The sequence below is a fragment of the Petaurus breviceps genome, unplaced genomic scaffold (assembly GCF_028583685.1).
Source record: "Petaurus breviceps papuanus isolate PSGF00001 unplaced genomic scaffold, PetGlider_PUasm1.0 98, whole genome shotgun sequence".
NCBI lineage: Eukaryota > Metazoa > Chordata > Mammalia > Diprotodontia > Petauridae > Petaurus > Petaurus breviceps.
In genome coordinates, this window is record NW_027187460.1 from 63,415,418 (window position 1) to 63,437,432 (window position 22,015).

The following is a 22,015-nucleotide window of genomic DNA, read 5'->3' on the forward strand; positions in this document are numbered from 1 at the left end:
GAGATATCAAGGACAAAGGAAATAATACATGCAAAGTACTTTCAGAGTCCTGAAAGATAGTCCTCTTATTAACTCAATGTGGGGAGGAAGACAAGTTTGTCCACAAGTGAAATGTGATCCCATATCAACATTATAAAATCCCCAAAGAATTTTAGCAGTTTTCAATAAAATCTATGATTATCTAAGCACAGTTCCTGAATATTTAATCCAATTTGCTAGTTCAAAATACAGGAAACTGTGTTTGGCCTCTATGGAAATATTTGAAGTTTATTAATTCAGAGATAATCTCTATTTTTATGGAGTCTACAATCCAGTAGCAATATACAGCACATATATACACTCCACATAAAATAATATATCGATGAAGTGTAGTGAGTGACCTTTCAAATATGAGACAGTAGCTGCATTTTTATTTACAGAGAACACATAATAGAAACTCATAAACAGGAGAGAGTTTCAAAAATAGAAGTCAAATACTTCTCAGTACATATTTATTTACTGAAATATTAAATGATTAACATTTCCAAATGATGTAAAAGTTCGTTTGACAAATTAATCTGAAATTTGATAACTTTTAAAGAGAAATGAATTTCAAAACAAAACAAAACAACAACAAAAAATAACCCAGTTTATGTGTAAAAGAACAACAGTATAGCTGAAGCTGTTCTATAAGATACTGAAAGAACATACACTATCCAGCTGACTAGTCTCCTGGGATATGTCATTCCAATATTCACAGAACATACTGTTTAACTTGCACATTGTTTGACTAAGTTCTAAGATATTTACACAAGGTTTCGTAAATAAGCATTAATCATGGAATTTGTATGACAACATATTGCCATATACTGTATAAAACAAGTCCAAGGAAAAATGCAAACACAGTATATAAGCAGATCCACAGCTGGATACCATACTCTGCTTGCCATTATAAAAAACGAAATTCTCATATTTATAAGAAGTTTCAGCCCCAGGACACATTCAGATGATGAAGCTGGCTTCTTATGTGGGCAGAACAGATGCATAAAAACACTGTTGTCAATTCACATTTGATATAAAACAGTACTTGGGTGTGTATTTTTTTCCTTACTTTTTGTGTAATGGAGTCCCAAATCTCATGCTATACTCCTTTCTTAATAGGCTAGTATATAGAGACTTTATAAAATGTCTTCTTTTTGTTCAAATTAATTTGTCCTTTACATTCATGTGTATTTCCCCTATTTTAACCCACACATTTTCACTAACTGAAAACCATATTTAAAAAAAAAAAAAAGACTTTGCATCTTCTTATAAAATATAGAGGAATAAAAAAGAAAATAGATCAAAGAAAAAAAATGTCCCTATGGCAAAATTTACAGAAATGGTTCCATTTTTAGCCTCTTTATCACTTTCAGCTGCCAGTAAAATATTTCAGAATAATTATTATCAAGTGATATTAATTAGTGAATGCATCTAAATAATGTCTATATAGTTTTAGAGTTTAAAAAAAGGTTGTAAGACAGAAACTGAAATCATAGGATCATAGAATCTGTGAGTTGAAAGTAACTTCAAAGTCCATCGAGTACAATCCACACCTGAACAATAATCTCTTCTAAAGCAGTTGTCCATTTTTGACTTGAAGACCTCCATTGACAGGGAGCTCATCCCCTTATGAAGAAGACCATTTCCCCTTTGGATAATGTTGTCAGAATATTTTCCTTACATCAGTCCTAAATCTGCCTCTTTTCATCTTCCACTCATTGCACCTAGTTCTGTCTTCTGGATCCCATTAAGTATTTTATCTGCTTTATCACACTTCTGACTCACATTAAGCTTGCAGTCCATGAATTCCTCAGATATTTTTAGGATGAACTATTGCCTAATCATACCTTCTCCCTATCTTATTCTTCTGTGGTTGATTTTTGGAACAAAATGTAATACTTTGCACTTTATACTTATTAAATAAAAATAAGACATTTCATTTGATCTCATTTAAAAATGAGACAACTTGTTAGGTATCCTTCCCCTAGCTTTTTAATCATCAGTGTTTAACCCATGCTGACAGTGAATCATTATAGACAACACTTTGCTTTTAGTCAACAATCATTTCTAAATTCACCTAACCATACTGTTTTCTGGCTGATATATCTCTATTTTATCCACAACAATACCATGTAAGAATATTTTTAATATTATGCTAAAATCCAGAACACTAGAATTCAGCCTACCAGTCCATTAACACTAACAAAAAAGGAAATTAATTTAGTCTGCTATGACTTCCCCTCTGATAAAGCCAAACCCTGTGAATGTTGACTTTTATTTTTAGACTATCTACTAAGGTAAAGCAGGATCCAAAGAATTATAAGATTTAGAATTGGGAGGGTCTCTGTTAATTACCTGTTTTAACTAATTATTTTAGAGATGAAGAATCTGAGGTCCAGAGAGATTATATGTCTTGCCAAGGTGACATATGCAGCAAGTAGCCAGAATTCAAAGTTAACTCTTTCAAACTCCACATACAGAGAGTGTTCTTTCAATCATACTACACTATACTGGCCCATACCAAAACATGCTACTAACTAAAAACTGTGGAGAAGGTTCTTACACTAATGAAATTATGAATTTTTAAAGTATTAAAGAAAAAAATACAGAATAGAAGCATAGGGAAAAGATCAGGGATGAATATGTAGATTTAAAAAAACTAGTAAGAACTGGGACATGCTTAGAACCACAGTTGGAGGTATATATCCAAATCTCTTAATACATGTTCTCTCTATGATAGCCCTAACAGGTGGTTATCCCCCTTCTATTTGGAAGTCACCAATATGGAGACAATAGCTGAACCTATGAAAATAGGAATACTATGCACTGAAATGAGTACAGAAAACAAGAAGCTAATGGGTAAATACTGAGAAGATGAGACAGAAAGAGTGGAAGAAAATCAGGAAACTGCAATGTCACGGAAGCCAAGAAAGAGTTGGTGGACATCAGTATCAACTACTACAAAAAAGTCAAGATATACCTGATTTATAAAATAGGACATTTGTAACCTTTAAAATATGATTTTAGTAGAGTGGCTGGGATAGAATCCAGATTTTAAGGAGGAAATAATAATAATAGCTAAGATTTATGCACCATTTTTAAAGTTTTTAGAGTTCTTCACAACAGCCTTATGAGACAAGTACTATTACTATTCTCATTTTATAAATAAGAAAACTAAGTCTGAGAGGTTAAGTAACTTGCTTAGTTCACATAACAAGTTAAGTATCTGAGGCAGGATGAAAACTCAGGCCTTTCACACTCTTATTGCACCTATTCCTAGTTCATTTAAGGAAATAGTTTCTCATTTTATGACTCTATAAGCCCATGATCTCCACTACACCCTTTTTTTGTTTTGTTTTGGAGGGTTGTAATAGTAATGGAATTTGAAGTTCCCCTTGTATTGGCAAGCTAACAGGTACTTAGCACTTGGTTTCCCATTAAGTGTTAAGACAGAGAGGTTATGAATCCCAGTGGGATGGACTTGTTGACGTGATGGGAGGGGGCTAAACAGGGAGGAATTGATGCCATGTATAAGGAAAAGCCCAAGCTACTGCTAGAGAGAGAACTGCCGGGAATGAAAATTGCTGAAAGAGAGAGAGAGAGAGAGAGAGAGACAGAGACAGAGAGAGAGACAGAGACAGAGAGAGACAGAGACAGAGAGAGAGACAGAGAGAGAGAGACAGACAGAGAGAGAGAGAGAGAGATAGAGAGAGAGAGAGAGAGAGAGAGAGAGAGAGAGAGAGAGAGAGAGCTTCCAGGAGCCAAAATTTCTGAGAGAAAGAGAACTGCCAGGATCCTGAGGACTTCTGAGGGCCAGCTGGAGCTTCTGAGAACTTCTGAGGGCCAGTTGAAGCTGCCAAGAACTGAGGAAGCATGACTGTGGTGCTCATATTTTGTCTGTCTGTTCTGATGTGACTTTGTCAGATTCGTTTGTTGATAGAGGCCTCAGACCTTGTTGTTAGGTCTATGTTGATTTCACAGGCAGAAGTGAATTGATGAGGAGATTGGCAATGTGTGTAATTGTTATTGTGACTTTGTTAAGCTTTGTCTTCCCAGGAACAGAAACTGTGGGAAGGAGAACCATGGAAGCTGAGAGCCAGCCTCGAGCCAAGATGAAAAGACCTCTCCTTGGGTATTTAATGCTGACTGATGCTATTGTAACCTAGCTATGACCTAGGGGTGGATGGCCTTTGTGCTTTCCACTTCCCCCTGAGAGGGTACTTGGTGGTGACTGATGATATTGTGATTTAGTTGTGACCTAGGGGTGGAAAACTTTTGATGTTTGTACTCTGTGATGGACTAAATGAATGTACTTTGTTTAAGAAGGAAGACTTTTTGATTGAAGAGATTAAGATGAGGTGACCTAGGGGTGGACTTTTTGATTGAAGAGATTAAGATGATGTGACCTGGGGGTGGACTTTTGATTGACTAAATGAATGCACTTTGTTTAAAATAGAACTTTAACCTTTGTACTTTGTGACTGAATTGAGAACTTACTAAATGATTGAGTTATTAACTATGTGACCGGTCACTTGGTGAAAACTACATGGCCATTTTGTTAAGTTGTTGAGTTGTGACATGGTGAATGCTGTATTTTGATTTTCTGTGAATGTTTTGCCTTAATTTGCTACTGAACAAATGGAGAGTTCACTGTGCTGTGTAATCAGAACCCTAAAATCTGTTCACAGCAGCAATAATCTGGAAAGCTGCTCATGCTTGGCTTTACAAGGGTCTGGGTGTCAATATACTGGTAGGAAAGGGGAAGGGACAAATTTTACCAACAGCACAATAGCCACTCTGAATGAATGACTCAAAAAGAAAGAGGATGGGTGTTTGTGTGGCTTTTGGGAGGAGTAGGGTAAAGAACTGTCTACAGACCAGCCTTAATAAAATTGGAGATACATCACTAAAAGGAATTATGTTGACAACAATATCATAAGACTAACAATCAGAAGAAGCGTGGGAAAAGAAAGATCTTTCTAGTCTCTGACAGGCTCATCACATACCTCTTGGATTCATGCCAAGGCTCCCATGGAGTACGCTGTTCTATACTACCACAATACTAACTCTGTATGACTTGCTTTCTTCTTTGGCAGAGATAAACAGTCAATTACCACAACAAACAAATTCAAGTGAATCTTAACAATATATACATACACACACACACACACACACACACATATAGATGTATGTGCTTAATTTGAGGTACTGAAGAATCCAAATAGCTGGACAGAATGACGATAGCAGGAAAATAGTTCTTTTCCTTATTTCGTTCTAGACATTTAAATTTCAGAAGACTAAAGATACTTGAAAATATCCGTAAGAATGACTGCAAGAATGTAGAACAAAAAAATTATTCAAAAAGTGAACACACATACACACATATATATAAACACATATTGTATATTAATATTTATATTTTTCCCTACTATAGAACCAGAATGTACTCAGTTTTTGGGAGACATAACATACTACCTTTGTTACTGAGGTAAGTCATAGGAAAATTTAGGGGAATTGATAAAGGATTTTAGTCCAATGAGCAGTAGCTCTTACATGTCCAAATAAGCATTACATACCCCTGCTGTGGAGGATCTATGAATGGCCAAGGGATCTCTAGGAAGGATCCAGTGCTTTAGATATGTTGGATGGTAGGCCCAGGGTTCAATACCACTGTCTACCCTGCTATTATCTTGTAGCTATTTCAAATTCTGAACAGGCTCCATAAGTAATTTATGATGATCAAAAATTTATCAGATCATAACCCTGCTGACATTTCTTCTCTCAAACAAATGTTAAGAATAAAAAAGACTAAGGCATATAAATGACTAAAAGCCATCCCTCAACAAATAAGTGTTAAAAGGATATAAACAAATTGTTCTTAAAAGAATCACAAACTATTAATAATCACATTAAAGAATGCTAAAAATCACTATTAAGAAAAATGCAAATTAAAACAAACCTAAAGTTTCACAACACAATTAAATAATAAATTAGTAAAAGATTAGTAAAGACGATAAAAAACAGCAATAGTAAATGTTGGAGGGGTTATGGGAAGATAGTGTAGTGCATTGTTGGTGGAGCTATGAATCAATATAGTCATTTTGGAAAGCAACCTGGAATTATGCAAATAAAGTGAGTAAAATATCAATGCCCTTTGACCCAGAGATTCCACTACAAAGTTTACACCCCCAAGATATAACTGACAAAAAGTCCCCATATACAGTATACCAAGGTATTTATAGTACAACTTTTAATGAAGAATTGGACATAAAAAGATGCTCATCATCTTTTGATGTGTGACATGAATATAATGAAATATTTCTATGCTGTAAGAAATGTCTAATGTGATAAATACAGAAAATCATGGAATGATCTATATGAAAAAATTCAAAATGAATTAAGCAAGGCCAAGAAAACAATACACACAATGAATATAAAAAGTAAACAGAATTAGAATGCAATAAACAAGGAATGTTATAAAATTATAAATGGCTTGAAAGAAAATGGTATGATGAACACAATGAAGAGAACATTGTATACAGTAAGAGCAATATGATTTTAAGAACTACTTCTACAATTAAGTCATTTTGACCATTATAAATACCTAAGTTAACTATAAGAGACGTATGAAGGATAATGCTGCCTGTATCCAGAGAAAGAACTAATAAATAAAAGTATGTATAAAATCACTTTACATATATACACACACACACACACATATATAATGGTAGTCTAATGGTAGCCATTTCTAGGGTGGAACGGGAAAGGATGGAAAAAAGGGGAAAAAAGTTACATGTCAACGTTATTATATATTTAAAAGGGATAGCAAGTTATACATAACAGATTTAAGTTTTATGTAATTTTTTCTTTTTTTTCTATTCTATTATTTTATGGAAATGCTTCTTTTATTTCTTAAGTTCAAAATAAATTAAATAATTTTTTTAAAGGTATATGATAAGATACTCCCAACTTATCCCTTTGGAGAGATGGGCAGTTCACAAGTATACATATTTTTAAATTTTTTTCAATATACTGATTTTTTTTCCTTTTTTGCTTCCTTTTGTCTTATGGATATGGCATGTCATATATCATGTTTGCAGAACTGCAAGGAAGGAGGCCAATTTTGCTGAATCATAGAATGCATAGAAAGGAGCAAAAAGCAAAAGGACTAGAAAAAAGGGAAGGAGCCAGATGATGAAGTGAATACCAAACTTAGCTCATTTGAATTTGTCTCTTTTCATTGCCTAACCTACTATCTATAATCTCCATTATCAATTTCATTATAAAACAGCCACTTACACAGTTACACCTGTCATGTATTCTCCATCCATGTCAGATCTAAGAAAGATTTATGCTGGCAAAAATAATTTTGTAGATTGTAACTCAAAAATGTTAGTCTTTTAAAATTGTGGTAGCTAACATTTTATAGCTTGTAATTTTTGTTTCAGTATGAGAGGACATTTAAATAATTTTTTTAAGAAGTCAAAAAATTGGGGCGGCCAGGTAGCACAGCGAGTAAGAGCACCGGCTCCAGTGTTGGGATGACCTGGATCAAATCCGGGCTCCGATACTCAGCACCACACCCAGAAATAATAACTGGCCGTGTCAAAAAAGTCAAAAAACTGGTAAGGAACACAGGTATTTTGTGGGTCAATCTCTTTAATTTTAATGGTCAAATATATACAAATCCTGAGCCTTCAAAATCTCAAAAGTAAAAACTGTCTCAGAAAGTTTTGTGGAAAAATCACAGACTGAGTTTAAAAAACTGACATCTGAATAGCTAAACTTCAGTGTGCTGAACTTGAAAGAATCCTTTAGTTCCAATCAAACCATACTACTTAGTTTTCAGGAAGACAAAATACAAATAAATTATTTCAGTATCATATTACAAAATGCAGGTAGGGAAGCATACATGGAGTAAGAGTTTCTGAACTTGTGAAATGACACTGGTTTTCTTTATAATAGCTGTAGCTCATTAGAAAAGTGTTTTGTGTTTTTTTAATTGACCATGGTAGTGGCAACTTTGACAAGTGAACTATTTAAAACATCTGGATTACATTCCTGAAAATAATTTGATAATTAAAAAGGGCAAAATTAGTGTGAGGTATCTTTTTGTTTGTCCCACTGGCACTACTTCTAAACTTTGTGGGAAATGTGTAATTTTTATTAGTTTCAGAAACTTCTGTTCAAAATTAGGGAATAAATCTATTATTAAAAGTAAGTGCAGCTCAGCTGAGAATGATCAAATCTATTCTTTTTTCTCAAGAAAAAGGCACAAATAATTTCCTAATTAATTATGTAGACAAGAAGCATTCAAGTAATTACAGATATTAAGAGGTTTTAAAAATGATTTGTTAGGATGGACTTTGAAAAGAACCACATACAAACAGAATTAATGTTGTAAACAAGTGGTTTAATTCACTGTCACTTGTTACTATATAAGATGTCACTCAGTAAACATCAGACATTTTAAGGCTGTCATCCTTTCAATAGTTATAGACAAAATACAGTCTATCATCCTGCTGAATCAGGTTTTTTGTTTTTGTTTTTTTGGCATGGCTACCCCATTGTGAGTTTATAACTATCAGATGCTGCTTATATAATTTTATTTTCCATCTTCAGGTCAAAACATATGGCATTAAAAAAGTGGTAATCTGATATTTATGACTTTTGCTTAAATGAAATTGAAAAGAAAAAGTTCTCAACAGAACAAAAAAAACTTCCACTAAACATAAATTATTTTTACTGCTTAGTTTTAGTTGCATGGGATTTAAAATTATAAAAAAAAATGAAAAATACCATGAATTATATAGTGAAAAAAATTCCATCATGGAACTCTGAAAATTTAAAATTCAAAATATAGGTGCATTAAAACCAAATATTCAATGAGAAATTTTATTCACGAATGTTGAAAGGTGAGAGGGAAAGGGGAAAGTAATAAAATTTTTAAGGTTATAAAACTGCAAAATTTGTGTAATTAATGATAAACCAATACAAATACAGATACAGTAAACATAAAAGTTGTTATACTTTATACCATCTGCAAACTTAAATAATTCAAAGGTATATCATTTTATCTAAAATGATATTTTTAGATCTTTAGTTCACTTTGGTAGATTAAACTTTAGGTTACTAAAAGTGCTTAAGTGTAAGTTGCCTAAAACATATAAAAGTATATATAATTTAAAAATTTTAAGTTTAATTTCTTCCATGAGAAATTTGGATGCTTGCTTATTAATGAAAGCAACACAAAAGATAGATGCTGTAGCAAAATATTACTCTAATTTATAATTTAAAAGCAGAGAAAATTCCAAAAGAATAAACCAGTCGACAATACAAAATATTTATCTGTTACACATTTTTTAAAGTATTTTTAAAAGTTTCAGTCAGGTAGAAATTCACTCAATTCTGGTAACCAATATCTCACTGTGGATAAAGATCTAGAATAAAGAAGATTTAAGGAAAAGCATCTTCAATTGTACTTTTAAAACAATGAAGCCATTAATACACTTAGCAAATGATGTATACTATAATATAGTCTTCTCTCATCAAGCATATCAAATAATTTATTTTGTCCTTAGCGTTTAAAGGGATTACACACAACTCATCAATCTCAGCTGCCACATGAAAGGTTTGAATGCTAAAACTGTATCAGTTCCATGATCAGAGTGGCCAACCATGACCCAATTTATGGAAAGGAAGAATTCTGTCTTACTAGAATGGAATTCAGGCTGCAGAGAATCTCTGGTGAAATTCACCAGCCCTTAAGAAGTAGTATTGGAAACATTTTGTGAATCCCCTTATTGAGCTCATGTAAAGAATCAAGCAGAGGTTTTGTCAAGAGAATTGTTGACCACTTTTTTGCTTGTTTTAACACAAAAATTGTTAATAAATATGTTGAGTTCCTCACTGTAATTCAACCCTGTCACAGAAGGCCCTATATTATTCAGCTACCAGTAGGGACTGATAAAACATTGCCAAAGGTAACAGATGAACATAGAATAACTTGTGATCAAAGGACTTTAGTAACTCAAACATGTATAATTCACAAAAGGTTTTCAAAGAATTCAGACTTGCTCTTGACAAAAATAATGTAGAAATCTGGAAAAGAGTTTGGCAAAAATTATGTTTAGGCCAGTACCTTATACCATGTATGACAATAAGCTCCAAATGGTTGCATTATCTATAGTAAATATAAATGGAGACAGCATTAAAAAAAATCGAGGGGGTATATTTCAGATTTGTGACTGGAAGAGAATTCTTAGCCAAACAAGTGATAGAGCTCATCATAATAATTATTTGTTTTAAAAAATTAAAGCTTTTGTACAAACAAAAGCTTGGACCAAGAGAGGGAATTAGTGGGAGGAAAGTCTCTTAGCAATAAATATTTTGGGGAAAAAATCTGATATCTAAAATATATTGTGAACTGACAATCAAAAGATATGAACAAATAATTTTCAGAAGAAATGTGAAGGATCAATAGCATCTCAGACCCAAGTTCAAATCTAGTTTCAGATTGAGAGTAGCTAAAGGTTTCTAGCTTCTTCAATCCATCACCCACAGCATAAAAATGAATATTTCTAAGACACAGTCATGACCAGGTCATTTCCTTATTCAAAAATTATAAGTAGTTTCTTATTTACCAATATATTATAATACATATTCTCAGGTGGGCATTTAAAACCCTCATCTATTAGGTTCCCTTCCTACTTTTTCAGAATTATTTTAGCTTATTACATTTACATGCTTTTGGACAGGGGTTCTGTGAAGTTTAGATTCAGTCACAGGGCCACACTTGAGGACCACATGTGGTCTCAAAGTCGCAGTTTCCCCACCCCTGCTCTAGAATCTAGTAGAAATGATCTATTATCCCTTAGCACAGTGCTTAGTACACAGTAGATTTTCTTTTGGATGCAATTAAGTTTAAATGGTTTGCCCAGAAGCACACAGCCAGTAAAATGTCTGAAGCTGGATTTAAACTTGGGCCCTCCTGACTCCATGGATGGTGTCCTATCCACTGTGCCACCTAGCTAACCCCATAGTAGATTCTTAAGAAATGTTCTTGACTCTCTCAGAGTCTCTCTGAACAAAGGCACAGTTGGGGGAAAGGGGGAGAAGGGAGACATTGATGATGAGCACAGCAAAGAAGACTGAGAAGTAGTAGACAGACAAGCAAGTGGAAAAAACAGGGGAAAGAAGTATTATGAAAGCCAATAGAGAAGGGAGTATCCAAGACGCTGTGGTGGTCAACAAAGTCAAAGAATGTAGAGTAGTCAAGAATGTCAAAGAAGGTAAAAAGGCCAAAATGTCTAGAAATTAAAAAATCACTGACAACTGGAGAAAGGTATTTTTAGTTGAGTGATGGAGGTCAGAAGTCAGACTGCACTGGGCTAAAAAATGAGTAGGAAGAAAGTAAGTGGAGACAAACAGGAGAGCTAGCGTTTTCTAGAAGTCTCATAAGGAAAGGAAGATGTGAGAAAAGCTTGAGGATACATTTACTTCCCTCTAGATCTACATTATTTTGCTAAATATATGTTGAAAATATAATAATGACTATTTTCAAATTGCGTTGAAACATTTTTGTTTCGGTTTGGCAGTAATATCTGAATATGCTTTTGATAAAAACTGATGAGGACTTGGCCTATTGCTAGGCCCTAGGTGACAGAGTGACTCCATATTTGAACAATGAGAAACCCATCAATATATAAGGAAACTCCTATGTACCCAAGAACTAGCTTAGTCAGCTACATTTAGGATGGGGTTAGCAAACTATCAGCTCAGCAAACTTTATCTAATCCAAATGTGCAAGGTTAGTAAACTTTACTAAAGACAGTGTCCTTGTGTTTGAAGGAGATCAGGAGAGAGAAGGGAAGTGAATGAATGTTACAGTCTAGACTACCCACCAATTAACTGCTCCTATAAGGTCCTATCTGCACTCAGTTCCTGTGAATCTGTTGTTCAGCAACAATAAACATGTAATGGTAAAGACCCAGGAGATATATTGGGTCTTGACTGGGATTCACAGCCAACTATAGGGCCAAGCTACTGACGTGTATGCACCAGACTTGAAGGACAAGGTATAAGCCTATCACACTTATAAGCCTGTGAGTAATAAATGGCCTGATTCCTGATCCTTTGAAGCCTCAGGTTCTTTTAGTTACCTCTTCACCCTGGATTTGTGTGCATGTTGCTAGCATTTTGCATCAATAATTGCTATCAAGTGTTTTTACACTCATTGTTTCGGCTCATACTTGGTAAATAGAATGGAAGGTCTTTTTCCAACTTTTATATCTGCTCTGCTTGATTTTCTTACCATTCTAGTGGTTGGCTAGACTTTTCTATGATGAGAGAATTTTAAAAACCCAACAAATCAAGTCAGTTTCTCTTCTTTGCAAATGCTGGTAGAGCAAAATTTATCATAGAATGAATGTCAGAAGAAACCTTTTTGGAGATTGTTTCATGATGATCTCCGGATGAGACAACAATGCTCATGCAAGTTTTCATCTAAATGGAACAAATTAAAATCCCACAAGGGAGAAATATGTTTAACAATGAATTCTCAAAGAATTATTCTTGTTCTTACAAGCAATGGGCAGGTTCCTTGATTTTATGACAAAATGGATATTTTACCTGAAAGTTGCATTCAAATAAAATTAGTTTAACAGGAAAGGTTGGATGTTTCCAAATGCACACCTGGTTAAGCCAACAACAACAAAAAAGGAATATGACAAAAGAAATCAAATCAAAGAGGAAGAGATCAATTTTTTAAAAAGGGTCACCAAGTATCTCACTGAAATTGAAATTACATCAGAAAGAATGGCACTTAAGTGGGATAAATATTTTCAAAATGAGATGTGCTTTCTAAAGATAATTTTTTTATATAACATCACATAGAACTTCAGATAAAACTTAGTCCTTGTAATCAAACTAGGAACCCAATTAATATGCAGAAAAATATAAAGCAGAAAATTATTTTAAATAATTTGGACAAGGCTGGGTGATACATAATTGAATTAGTCATGAAAATGTAGAGTACAACATACTTGACCTAAGTCTAACAAATAACCATCTTGAAAAGGGCAGAAATGCCTTTCAAAGCAAAATATGCCATCACTTATGTGAAAACATTGGATGTTAAATCAAAGAAGTTCTGAGTGAGAATGTGATTGAAAATTACATTTGATCACTTCAGTAGACACAACCAGAGTGACAGTAAAGTGGTTCTTCAGCATTTAAAAACTACATCTGCAACTGATTTCAATCCATCAGCCAAAAGATGCATTTATGCTTCAGCTATTACATTTTCAGAAGAGTTTAAATTACAAAACTTGAGAGAGCTTCAAAGCAAGTCTTAATCTAACCACCCTGATCTTGATGGCCCAGTTAAAATATAAGATGCTTAATAGAAAAGAACCTCTTCAACAAAATGGAAAACAATTGTACTTAAATCAAGTTATTTTTAATTTCCTTTCATAAATCAGTTAAATGTACCAACCTGGGGGTTCGAACATTTTATCTCAAGTGACTCTAGGTCAACATGGAGACAGACAACAAATGAATGTCTGGATTCAGGCCCCACGGCAAGCAGCTTTTGAGAAGTGACAGCCAGAGTAGATGTACAACCCATTGGCTGTACTAACCCAAGTGTCATTTGGTGTCCAAGCAGGGTATAAATGCTGAAATGATATAAACTGATTGTCCATGGGAAAGCATTACCTGAAGGCAGATAGAAGACATATACAAAGTGGTTAAAATTTACTTTAGGGAAATTTTTATGTCATCTTAATATCATTAAAATATAATCATAAAGCAATTATATCATAAATAACATAACATTCTAAAAACCAGTTTGATAAGTAGTTTGCATATTATTTTTGAAGTAAAATATGTCTTGATGATATAAATGGATATCACAATCATTAAGTAGGAAGAGCAAAATTATAAAGACAGTATTACAATATCATATATCCCAAATGGCTCTGTCAGTTAGTTACTCTGTCATGTATGTGTGTGTGTATGTATGTTCACCTTCAAATTATCCCCTGACTTTTACTTCTCTATTACCAAATGTTTGCTGGACATTTCAAATTGAATATTCTGGAGACATTTCAACATTAACACATCTTAAACAGAACTCATTAATCTTTCTCTAAAAAAAGGTTCTACATTTCAGTCTTCTTCCAGGTCCATAACCTTGGTATTGTCCCGAACTCCTCAATTTTCCTCATCCCATATACTCAATGAATTGTCAAATTTTGCTATTTCCACCTTCACAACACATCTTGTAACTCAACCCTTTCTATCTACTCACAAAGCTACTAACTTAGGTGAGGTACTTATTTACCTCTTACCTAGATCACTGCAATAGCTTCCTAATAGGGATCTCAGTCTTAAATCTCTCCTCTTTCCAGTCTTTCCTCCATGCAACTGCCAAGGTGATTTCCAGATTGAAAATGCTACTCTCTGACCGAATAAACTCAAGTGGCTCTGACTTAACAGGCCTGTGGGATCAACAGTTTTGAGAAAGATGCAGTGTTATGCACAGAACAAGCAATTGGAGCAATGCCACAGAAACCAGCTTTGACTACCCAGGCACATCACAGAGCCAACTGGCTTACTGAGGCGATTTCCCAAAGCAAGTTAACAAATGATTGCAAAGCAACTAAGAGAATGTTCATCACTTCCAAATGAAGTCAATCTGACGAGAAATTAATATTTTCAAGAATCCAGAGTACTCATAAATGATTAATTTATAAAACTTAGTATTAGATTTTTCCTGGCAAAGGTCTACATAAGCAGGGGAGAAAAGCTGAAATGACTGGAATAAAGTGTCAGAAAAAGGATCAACACGAACTTTTACTTCCTGTGTGACTATAACACTGTTTTGAGAATAAAACACGGCTGATTCTCAGCAGATTTGAAAAACTTATTCTGAGTATGAATTAGCACAGGTCTAGTGCCAAAAATATCGATGAATATGAACTCTAATTTAAGTGAATCTTTTATTTATCGCTTACAGAATCCATGGAATTAAATGACTACAAATTCTTATTGCTGAAAGCTATTGCAAAGAAAAACTGGGGAAAGTGATTACTTCCTTATTGATTTCTCACAGAATATATAAATGTAATGTAGTACATAATCACCTGTGTGAATGTACAATGTAATCAATGTGGGGAACTAAAGATGTGGAAACTCCCACACTCAGTGCAAATCACCCAACTTTTACCTCTACCTGCCTAGGACTCTCAGAGGTTAAGAAGTTTATCCCACTCAGATGACTAACATGAATCAGAGATAGGTATTGTCTCAGTTATACCTTCTTGACTTCAAGGCCAGCTTGCCAACCACACCACACAGCCTCACAATCAGCGTATTCTCTAAGAAACACATCATAGACTCATAGAACTGATGATCTTAGAGTTGGGAAGGCTGTCCAGAGAAAATCTGGAACAGTATCCTGCCTTCCAGTCAAAAACAATGTATTATCCTCATTTTATATGCCGGGCATAGAGAGATTTTAACTTGCTGAGTGGAATGGGGTAGATTGATCTTATTTCACCATCAACTGTTTTCTCATTTGTAAAATAAGGATAGTAACCTTCAACTTCTGTGTCTGTGTAAGTCTCCCATAAAGGTTTTCTTTAGAATTTGGTGACTTTTTAAAAAAGAAAATTAGTGGTGTTTGCAAATTCCCTAAATAACAAATTATTAACTGGTAGGAATAATGGGTTTGTTTGTTTTTTGATCTGTTCTATGAGCTTTCCAAATTTCCTTTTAAGTAGCTAACCAAAAAGTTGTCAATATTTATTGCATTGCATCATCCATTATACATTTTATAATGAAAAAACTCTACCACTTTTATTATAAGGCTAACAATGTGTAAGACATCATACCCAATTTCAACAGAACAATCAATGTTTTAAGGGTTTTCTGTCAGTAAAATGAAACACATAATTTTGACAAAATATTAACCACCAGTAGTGTATTCTATCTTCCAAATTAGAAAAAAAGATAAATGTAATAATTTATTTCCAAAGAGAGACAGCTTAATGTACTAGATAGAGCATTAGGCTTGAAATCAATTAGCAATACATGAGTATAAAACCTTCCTCCAATGCTTTTGTACCAAGACTTGGGACAAATCACAAACCCAAAGAGCGTCATTTACACGTCATCATTAAAATGGGGATAATAATACGTATAGTACTTAACTCAAAGGGATTTTTTTTCTGGTGAGGCCTAAGTGAGAATTATAAGAAATAATATACTTTGCAAACCTTAAAATGTAGACAGATATCAGATGGGCAGATGTAAGTGGGTGTGATCCACATCAATGAAAGTGAGATCATGGATCTTTTAAAGTGCTAGATGATGCTGATGACAATAGCTCCTGATCCATTTTTCATTTTGTTTGGATTTTGTAAACTCACTTATTAAGTCACCTACAAGATGTATTGTGCCTCAGCAATGGGAAGGATATAAATCTTTGCAGATAAAAGTAATGGACAAAAACATATTGAGCACATAATATGTATGTAGTACCATTCCTAAACCTAGAAGTCATGGATACAAAAACAAGATACTGTCTGTTTCCAAGTATTTTACCTAGTGTAGGGAATATGCAAACTATTTTAAGGATCAGAAAAATATAAGGTAATCTGGGAAGGAAGAGGGCATCAACTGGGAGCTTAAGAAAAGACTTTTGATAAGTGGTGCCAGAGCTAAGTAAGAGGATAAAGATTCTAAGAAGCAGGGATGAGAAGGAAGTACTTTCCAAATGTAATGACAAGCAAAGCAGTACTTTGCTCCTTGTTTCAGTTATTCAAGTACTTAGATTTTTGTTTCAGCTATTCAAGTGCCTTTGAGCCCCTCAGTGATTTGGAGGTGGGAGGAACTTTCTGATGTAACAGGAGGGGTGGAACAGGAAGGAGCAGAGAATATAAAAGCAGGAGCATGAGTTGGGACCAAGCAGAATTGAGAGGGAGAACACTTGTGGTGTTTGCACTCTGTCTATCTGTTCTGTCTGTGTTGATTTATGTCTGTGTTACTTTGTCAGATAGAAGCATTCTCTCTGTTGATTTGTATACTTTGCCAGATAGAAGCACTCTGTTGACGTGTGTTTGTGTTACTTTGTCAGAGAAGAGCATTCTGTCTGTTGAACTGTGTTACTTTGTGAGATAGAAGCACTCTGTGCCTTGACTTGTGCTGATTTCACAAACAGCAAGTGAATTGACGTGATAGTGCCAGCAGTGGGTGTGAATACTATTGTAATTCTGCTAAGTTTAATGTGTATAAACATTGTTGTGACTCTATTTAGCTTTGTCTTCCAAGAAACAGAAACTTTGAAGGACTTGGAGTGGACTAGCTACCATAAGCTTTGAGCTGAAACAAGAGCTAGAAAGGGAGCTAAAACAGGAGTTGGAAAAGGAGATGGAACAGGAGCTGAGAGCTGCCTACCTGTAAATCCAGGTGACAGTTGGGTGAATTCAGGCAAGAGCTGGGAGCATGGCAGAGGAGCCATGGAGTCTGGAAGTCAGTCTCAAGTCAAGATGAAAGGACCTTTACTTGGGTACTTAGTGCTGACTGACAAGAATAATACTGTGACATAGGAGTGGGAGACCTTGTACATTGCACCCCTTAAGGATAATTGGAAACCAGTCTCCAATCAAGATGAAAGAAGACTTTAGATGGGTACTTTATACTGATTGACTCAGATTTTGACTTACTGAATGAAATCTTTTGTTTAAGACTATGTGGCCACCTTAGTGATAAGTTATGTTATATTGTTGTGAATGTTGTACCTTGGTTTCTGGGAATGTTTTGCTTTAGTTTACTGTTGAAGAGTTCACTATACTATACAATCATAACCTTAATCCTCAGGAGAGCTACTCATGCTTGGCTTTATACCAGCCTATGCTGGGAAAATAATTAATGAAGAAAAATAGCTAATAGCAAAGGGGAAGAACATGACATGTCTATAAAAGCATGGTGGAGTCAGACTGAAGATGGGGTTTGAATTAGAAACTTGAGTGTTTGTATGCTGTTTTATTTTAGAATCAACAAAAGCCCACTGAAGATTTTTAAGCAGGGATGTGACATGATGACGTCCATGTTTGAAGCAGCTAAATTGTCCAGTGGGATGAGTACTGGACACAGAATCAGAAGACATGAATTCAAATCTGGTATCATACACATAATAGCTGTGTGACACTGGGTAAGTCACTTAACCTTTGTCTCAGTTTCTTCAACTGTAAAATAGGGATAATAATAACACCTACTTCAAAGGGTTATTGTGACACATTGTTTGAACTCCAAATGTAAGTATTTACAGAGAATTCACACAAGGCAAGCTCTCACATGGAGGTCAGAAGAAGCTATACAAGGACACTCTCAAGGTCTCTCTGAAGCACTCTGGAATTGATTGTGAGATATGGCAGACACTGGCACAGGACTGCCCAGCGTAGGGTGCCTGCAGTAAAGAAGATGCTGTGTTCTATGAGCAAAGTAGAATTGTAGTAGCTCAAGAATTTCCAAGGGGCGGCAGGTGGCTCAGCGAGTAAGAGCACCGGCTCCAGTGTTGGGATGACCTGGAGATCTAATCCCAGGCTCAGACACTCAGCACCACACCCAGAAATAACTGGACGTGTAACCTTGATCAAGTTACTTAACCCAGATTGCTTAAAAAAAAAAAAAGAATTTCCAGGAGCCAAGATGGTGGAATAAGCAGTAAATCACTATAACTCCTTAAAAATTACAATTGGGCAAGTGTAAGCTAATGAATCTATGAGACATCATGAATCAATAAAATTCAAAAGAATGAAAAAAATGGAAGAAAATGTAAAATACTCCAAGAGCAAAACAAGCATCCTGGAAAACAGACTGAGGAGATATGATATCAGAATCATTAGAGTACCTAAAAGCCATAATCAAAATGTAGAGCTGGACAGCATCTTTCAAAAAATTATCAAGGAAAACTGCCCTGATGTCCTGGAACCAGAGGGCAACATAGACACTGAAAGAATTCACTGATCACCTCAGGAAAGAGATCCAAAAATAAAATCTACAAGGAACACTATAGCAAATTTCACAACTATCAGGTGAAGGGGAAAATACTGTAAGTAGCTAGAAAGAAACAATTCAAGGAGTCACAATTAGCATCACACAGGACAACATTAAAGGACTGGAGGTCATGGAACATGATATTCCAGAAAGCAAAGGAGCTAGGACTACAATTAAGAATTACATACCTGGCAAAATTAAGCAACATACATCAAGAGAAAAAATGGTCATTCAATGAAATTAAAAGATTTCAAACTTTCATAAGGAGAAGACCAGAACTAAACCAAAAATTGGACACTCAATATCTAGACCCATGAGAAGCATAAACAAGTAAAAAGGGAAAAGAAAACAAAAGATTCAACAGAGCTAAAGTGTTCATATTCCCAAATGAGATGATACTTGTAATTTTTAAAAATAATATCACTAATAATATAGCTAGAAGGACTGTACATAGACAGAGGAGAATTTGAGGGAATGACATTGAAAAAAATAAAGGAATAAGAAAGACAAGTACACTGGGTACAGAAGGAAAGGAGAGGTACAACGGGCTAAATTATTTCACGTGAAGAGGAGGGGAAGATGGGAGAGTGGGTGATGAGCATGGCTTGCATCTTACTCTCATCAGTATTGGCTCAAAGAGGGAATCATATACACAATCAGTTAAATATAGAAGTCTATCTTACCCAACAGGGAATTAGGAAGGGGATCAAGTAAAGAGGGGTGGGGACTGACACAAGAGACGACAGATCAAGAGAGGTGGCAGACAGAAGGAAAACATTGGTGAAGGGGGAAAGACTGAAAGCAGAGAGAGGACAGATAGAAGGAAGAATAGGATGTTGGGAAATACATAGGTAGTAATCATAACTGTGAATGTGAATGAACTCTCCCATAAAATGGAAGCAGTTAGCAGAGGGGATCAAAAGCCAGAATTCTACAATATGTCATAGGAGAAACAAACCTAATTAAAAGAAATAAGGAAAGAAATTACATCTTGCTAAATGGTATCATAGACAATGATTCAATATCAATATTAAACATACATGTACCAAGTGTTATAGCATTCAAATTCTCAAAGAAGAAGATAAGTGAGCTCCATGAAGAAATAGAGAGCCACATTATACTAGTGGAGGACCTAAATTGTCAGCTCTCAGAACTCAATAAGTGCAACCAAAAAAGAGACTGAGGAGGTAAATAGAATATTAGAAAACTTAGTACATACCTTTGACATGATTTAGACATAAAAACTTTAAGCAAATTAGAAGAGCAAAGAATAGTCTACCTGTCAGATCTGGTTTGGTCTTATCAGAAGAATTCATGACCAAACAAGAGATAGAGAGCATTACAAAATGTAAAATGGATAATTTTGATTATATTATATCAAATTATATTATGTGTTATTTTATATTGTAATTATTACTATATTATATTAAATTTAAAAGGTCTTGTGCAAACAACACCAATGCAACCAAGATTAGAAGTAAGCAGAAAGATGGGAAATAATCTTTACAGCAAGTATCTCTGATAAAGGCCTCACTTCTAAAATATATAGAGAACTGAGTCAAATTTGCATGAATACAAGCCATTTCCCAATTGATAAATGGCCAAAGGATATGAACAGGAAGTTTTAAGATGAAGAAATCAAAGCTATTTATAGGCATATGAAGAAGTGCTCTAAATCAGTTTTGATTTGAGAAATGCAAATTATAACAGCTCTGAGGTACCACATCACACCTATGACATTGGCTAATGTGACAGAAAAGGAAAACGATAAATGTTGGAGATGATGTGGAGAAATTGGGACACTAATGCATTGGGACTATGCCCAAAAGGCAACCAAACTGTGATCTAGTAAAACCACTACTACGTCTGTATCCCAAAGAGATCATAAAAAAGGGAAAAGGACCTACAAGTGCAAAAATATTTATAACAGCCCTTTTCATGATAACAAAATATTGGAAAGGGAGGGGATGCCCATCAATTAGGGAATGGCTGAACAAGCTGTGGTATATGAATGTAATGCAAAAATACGTTACGAATTAGTGTGATTAGTGCACAATAGTGCCATAACAAATGAACAGATTTCAGAAAAACCTGGAAAGACTTGTACAAACTGATGCAAAGTAAAATGAGCAGAACAAGGAAAACAATGTATACAGTATCAAAAATATTGTGTAATGATCAGCTATGAATGACTCAGCTGTTTTCAGCAACAAAATGTTGTAAGATAAAAACAAAGGACTCAGGAAGGAAAATGCTATCCATATCCAGAAAAAGAATTAACAGACTCTGAATGCAGATTGAAGCATTTTTTCCACTTACTTTATATTCTTTCTTGTGTTTTTCCCCTTTTGATCTGTTTCTGTTTGCCCAACTGTGACTAACACAAAAATATTTTTACATGATAGCACACGTATAAACTCTATCTAACTACCTCATTTTCAGAAGGGGGAGTGGAGGAAGGAAGAAAAATTTGGAACTCAGAATCTTGTAAAAATAAGTGCTAAAATTTTTCTTGATATGTAACTAGGTAAAAAAAAGAATTGTAGTAGCTCAAGAGACATTTGAGATGCACAAATTTAGAGACATCTCCATGCCAAATGTTTATATGAACTATTTGTGCCCAACCTCTGGTAGAGACTTCTGAGCTCATAGTGGTCTGATAAGCTACAGTCAGACACACTGTACCTTGACCCCAACATAATTATGTCACTTTGATCCTCTTCAAGAACAAAGGACAATAACCAAGCAAAGAGAATAAAATGAGACAACATCCACTAAGTGCTTAGCACAATGCTGGGCACATTATAGGCACTATAAAAATTTATTCCCTTCCCTCTCTGTATCTCATAACCCCACATTTTAGAAACATTAATTTTGCAAGTATGGGGAGATAGATTAGAAATTTATGTAAAAACTAGAAGCAGCATGACCA

General features: G+C 34.7%; 1 protein-coding gene across 8 annotated transcripts in view; it reads right to left on the minus strand.

Moving 5' to 3' along the window:
* The window catches only part of VPS13B (vacuolar protein sorting 13 homolog B), a 1,080,499-nt gene that overhangs the window by 533,145 nt on the left and 525,339 nt on the right, over nucleotides 1-22,015 (minus strand). For all 8 annotated transcript variants that reach the window (XM_069081095.1, XM_069081089.1, XM_069081092.1 and 5 more), the window contains one exon: nucleotides 13,517-13,737. In XM_069081095.1, coding sequence (XP_068937196.1) covers nucleotides 13,517-13,737 — 221 coding nt within the window. The remainder of the gene's footprint in view (nucleotides 1-13,516; nucleotides 13,738-22,015) is intronic.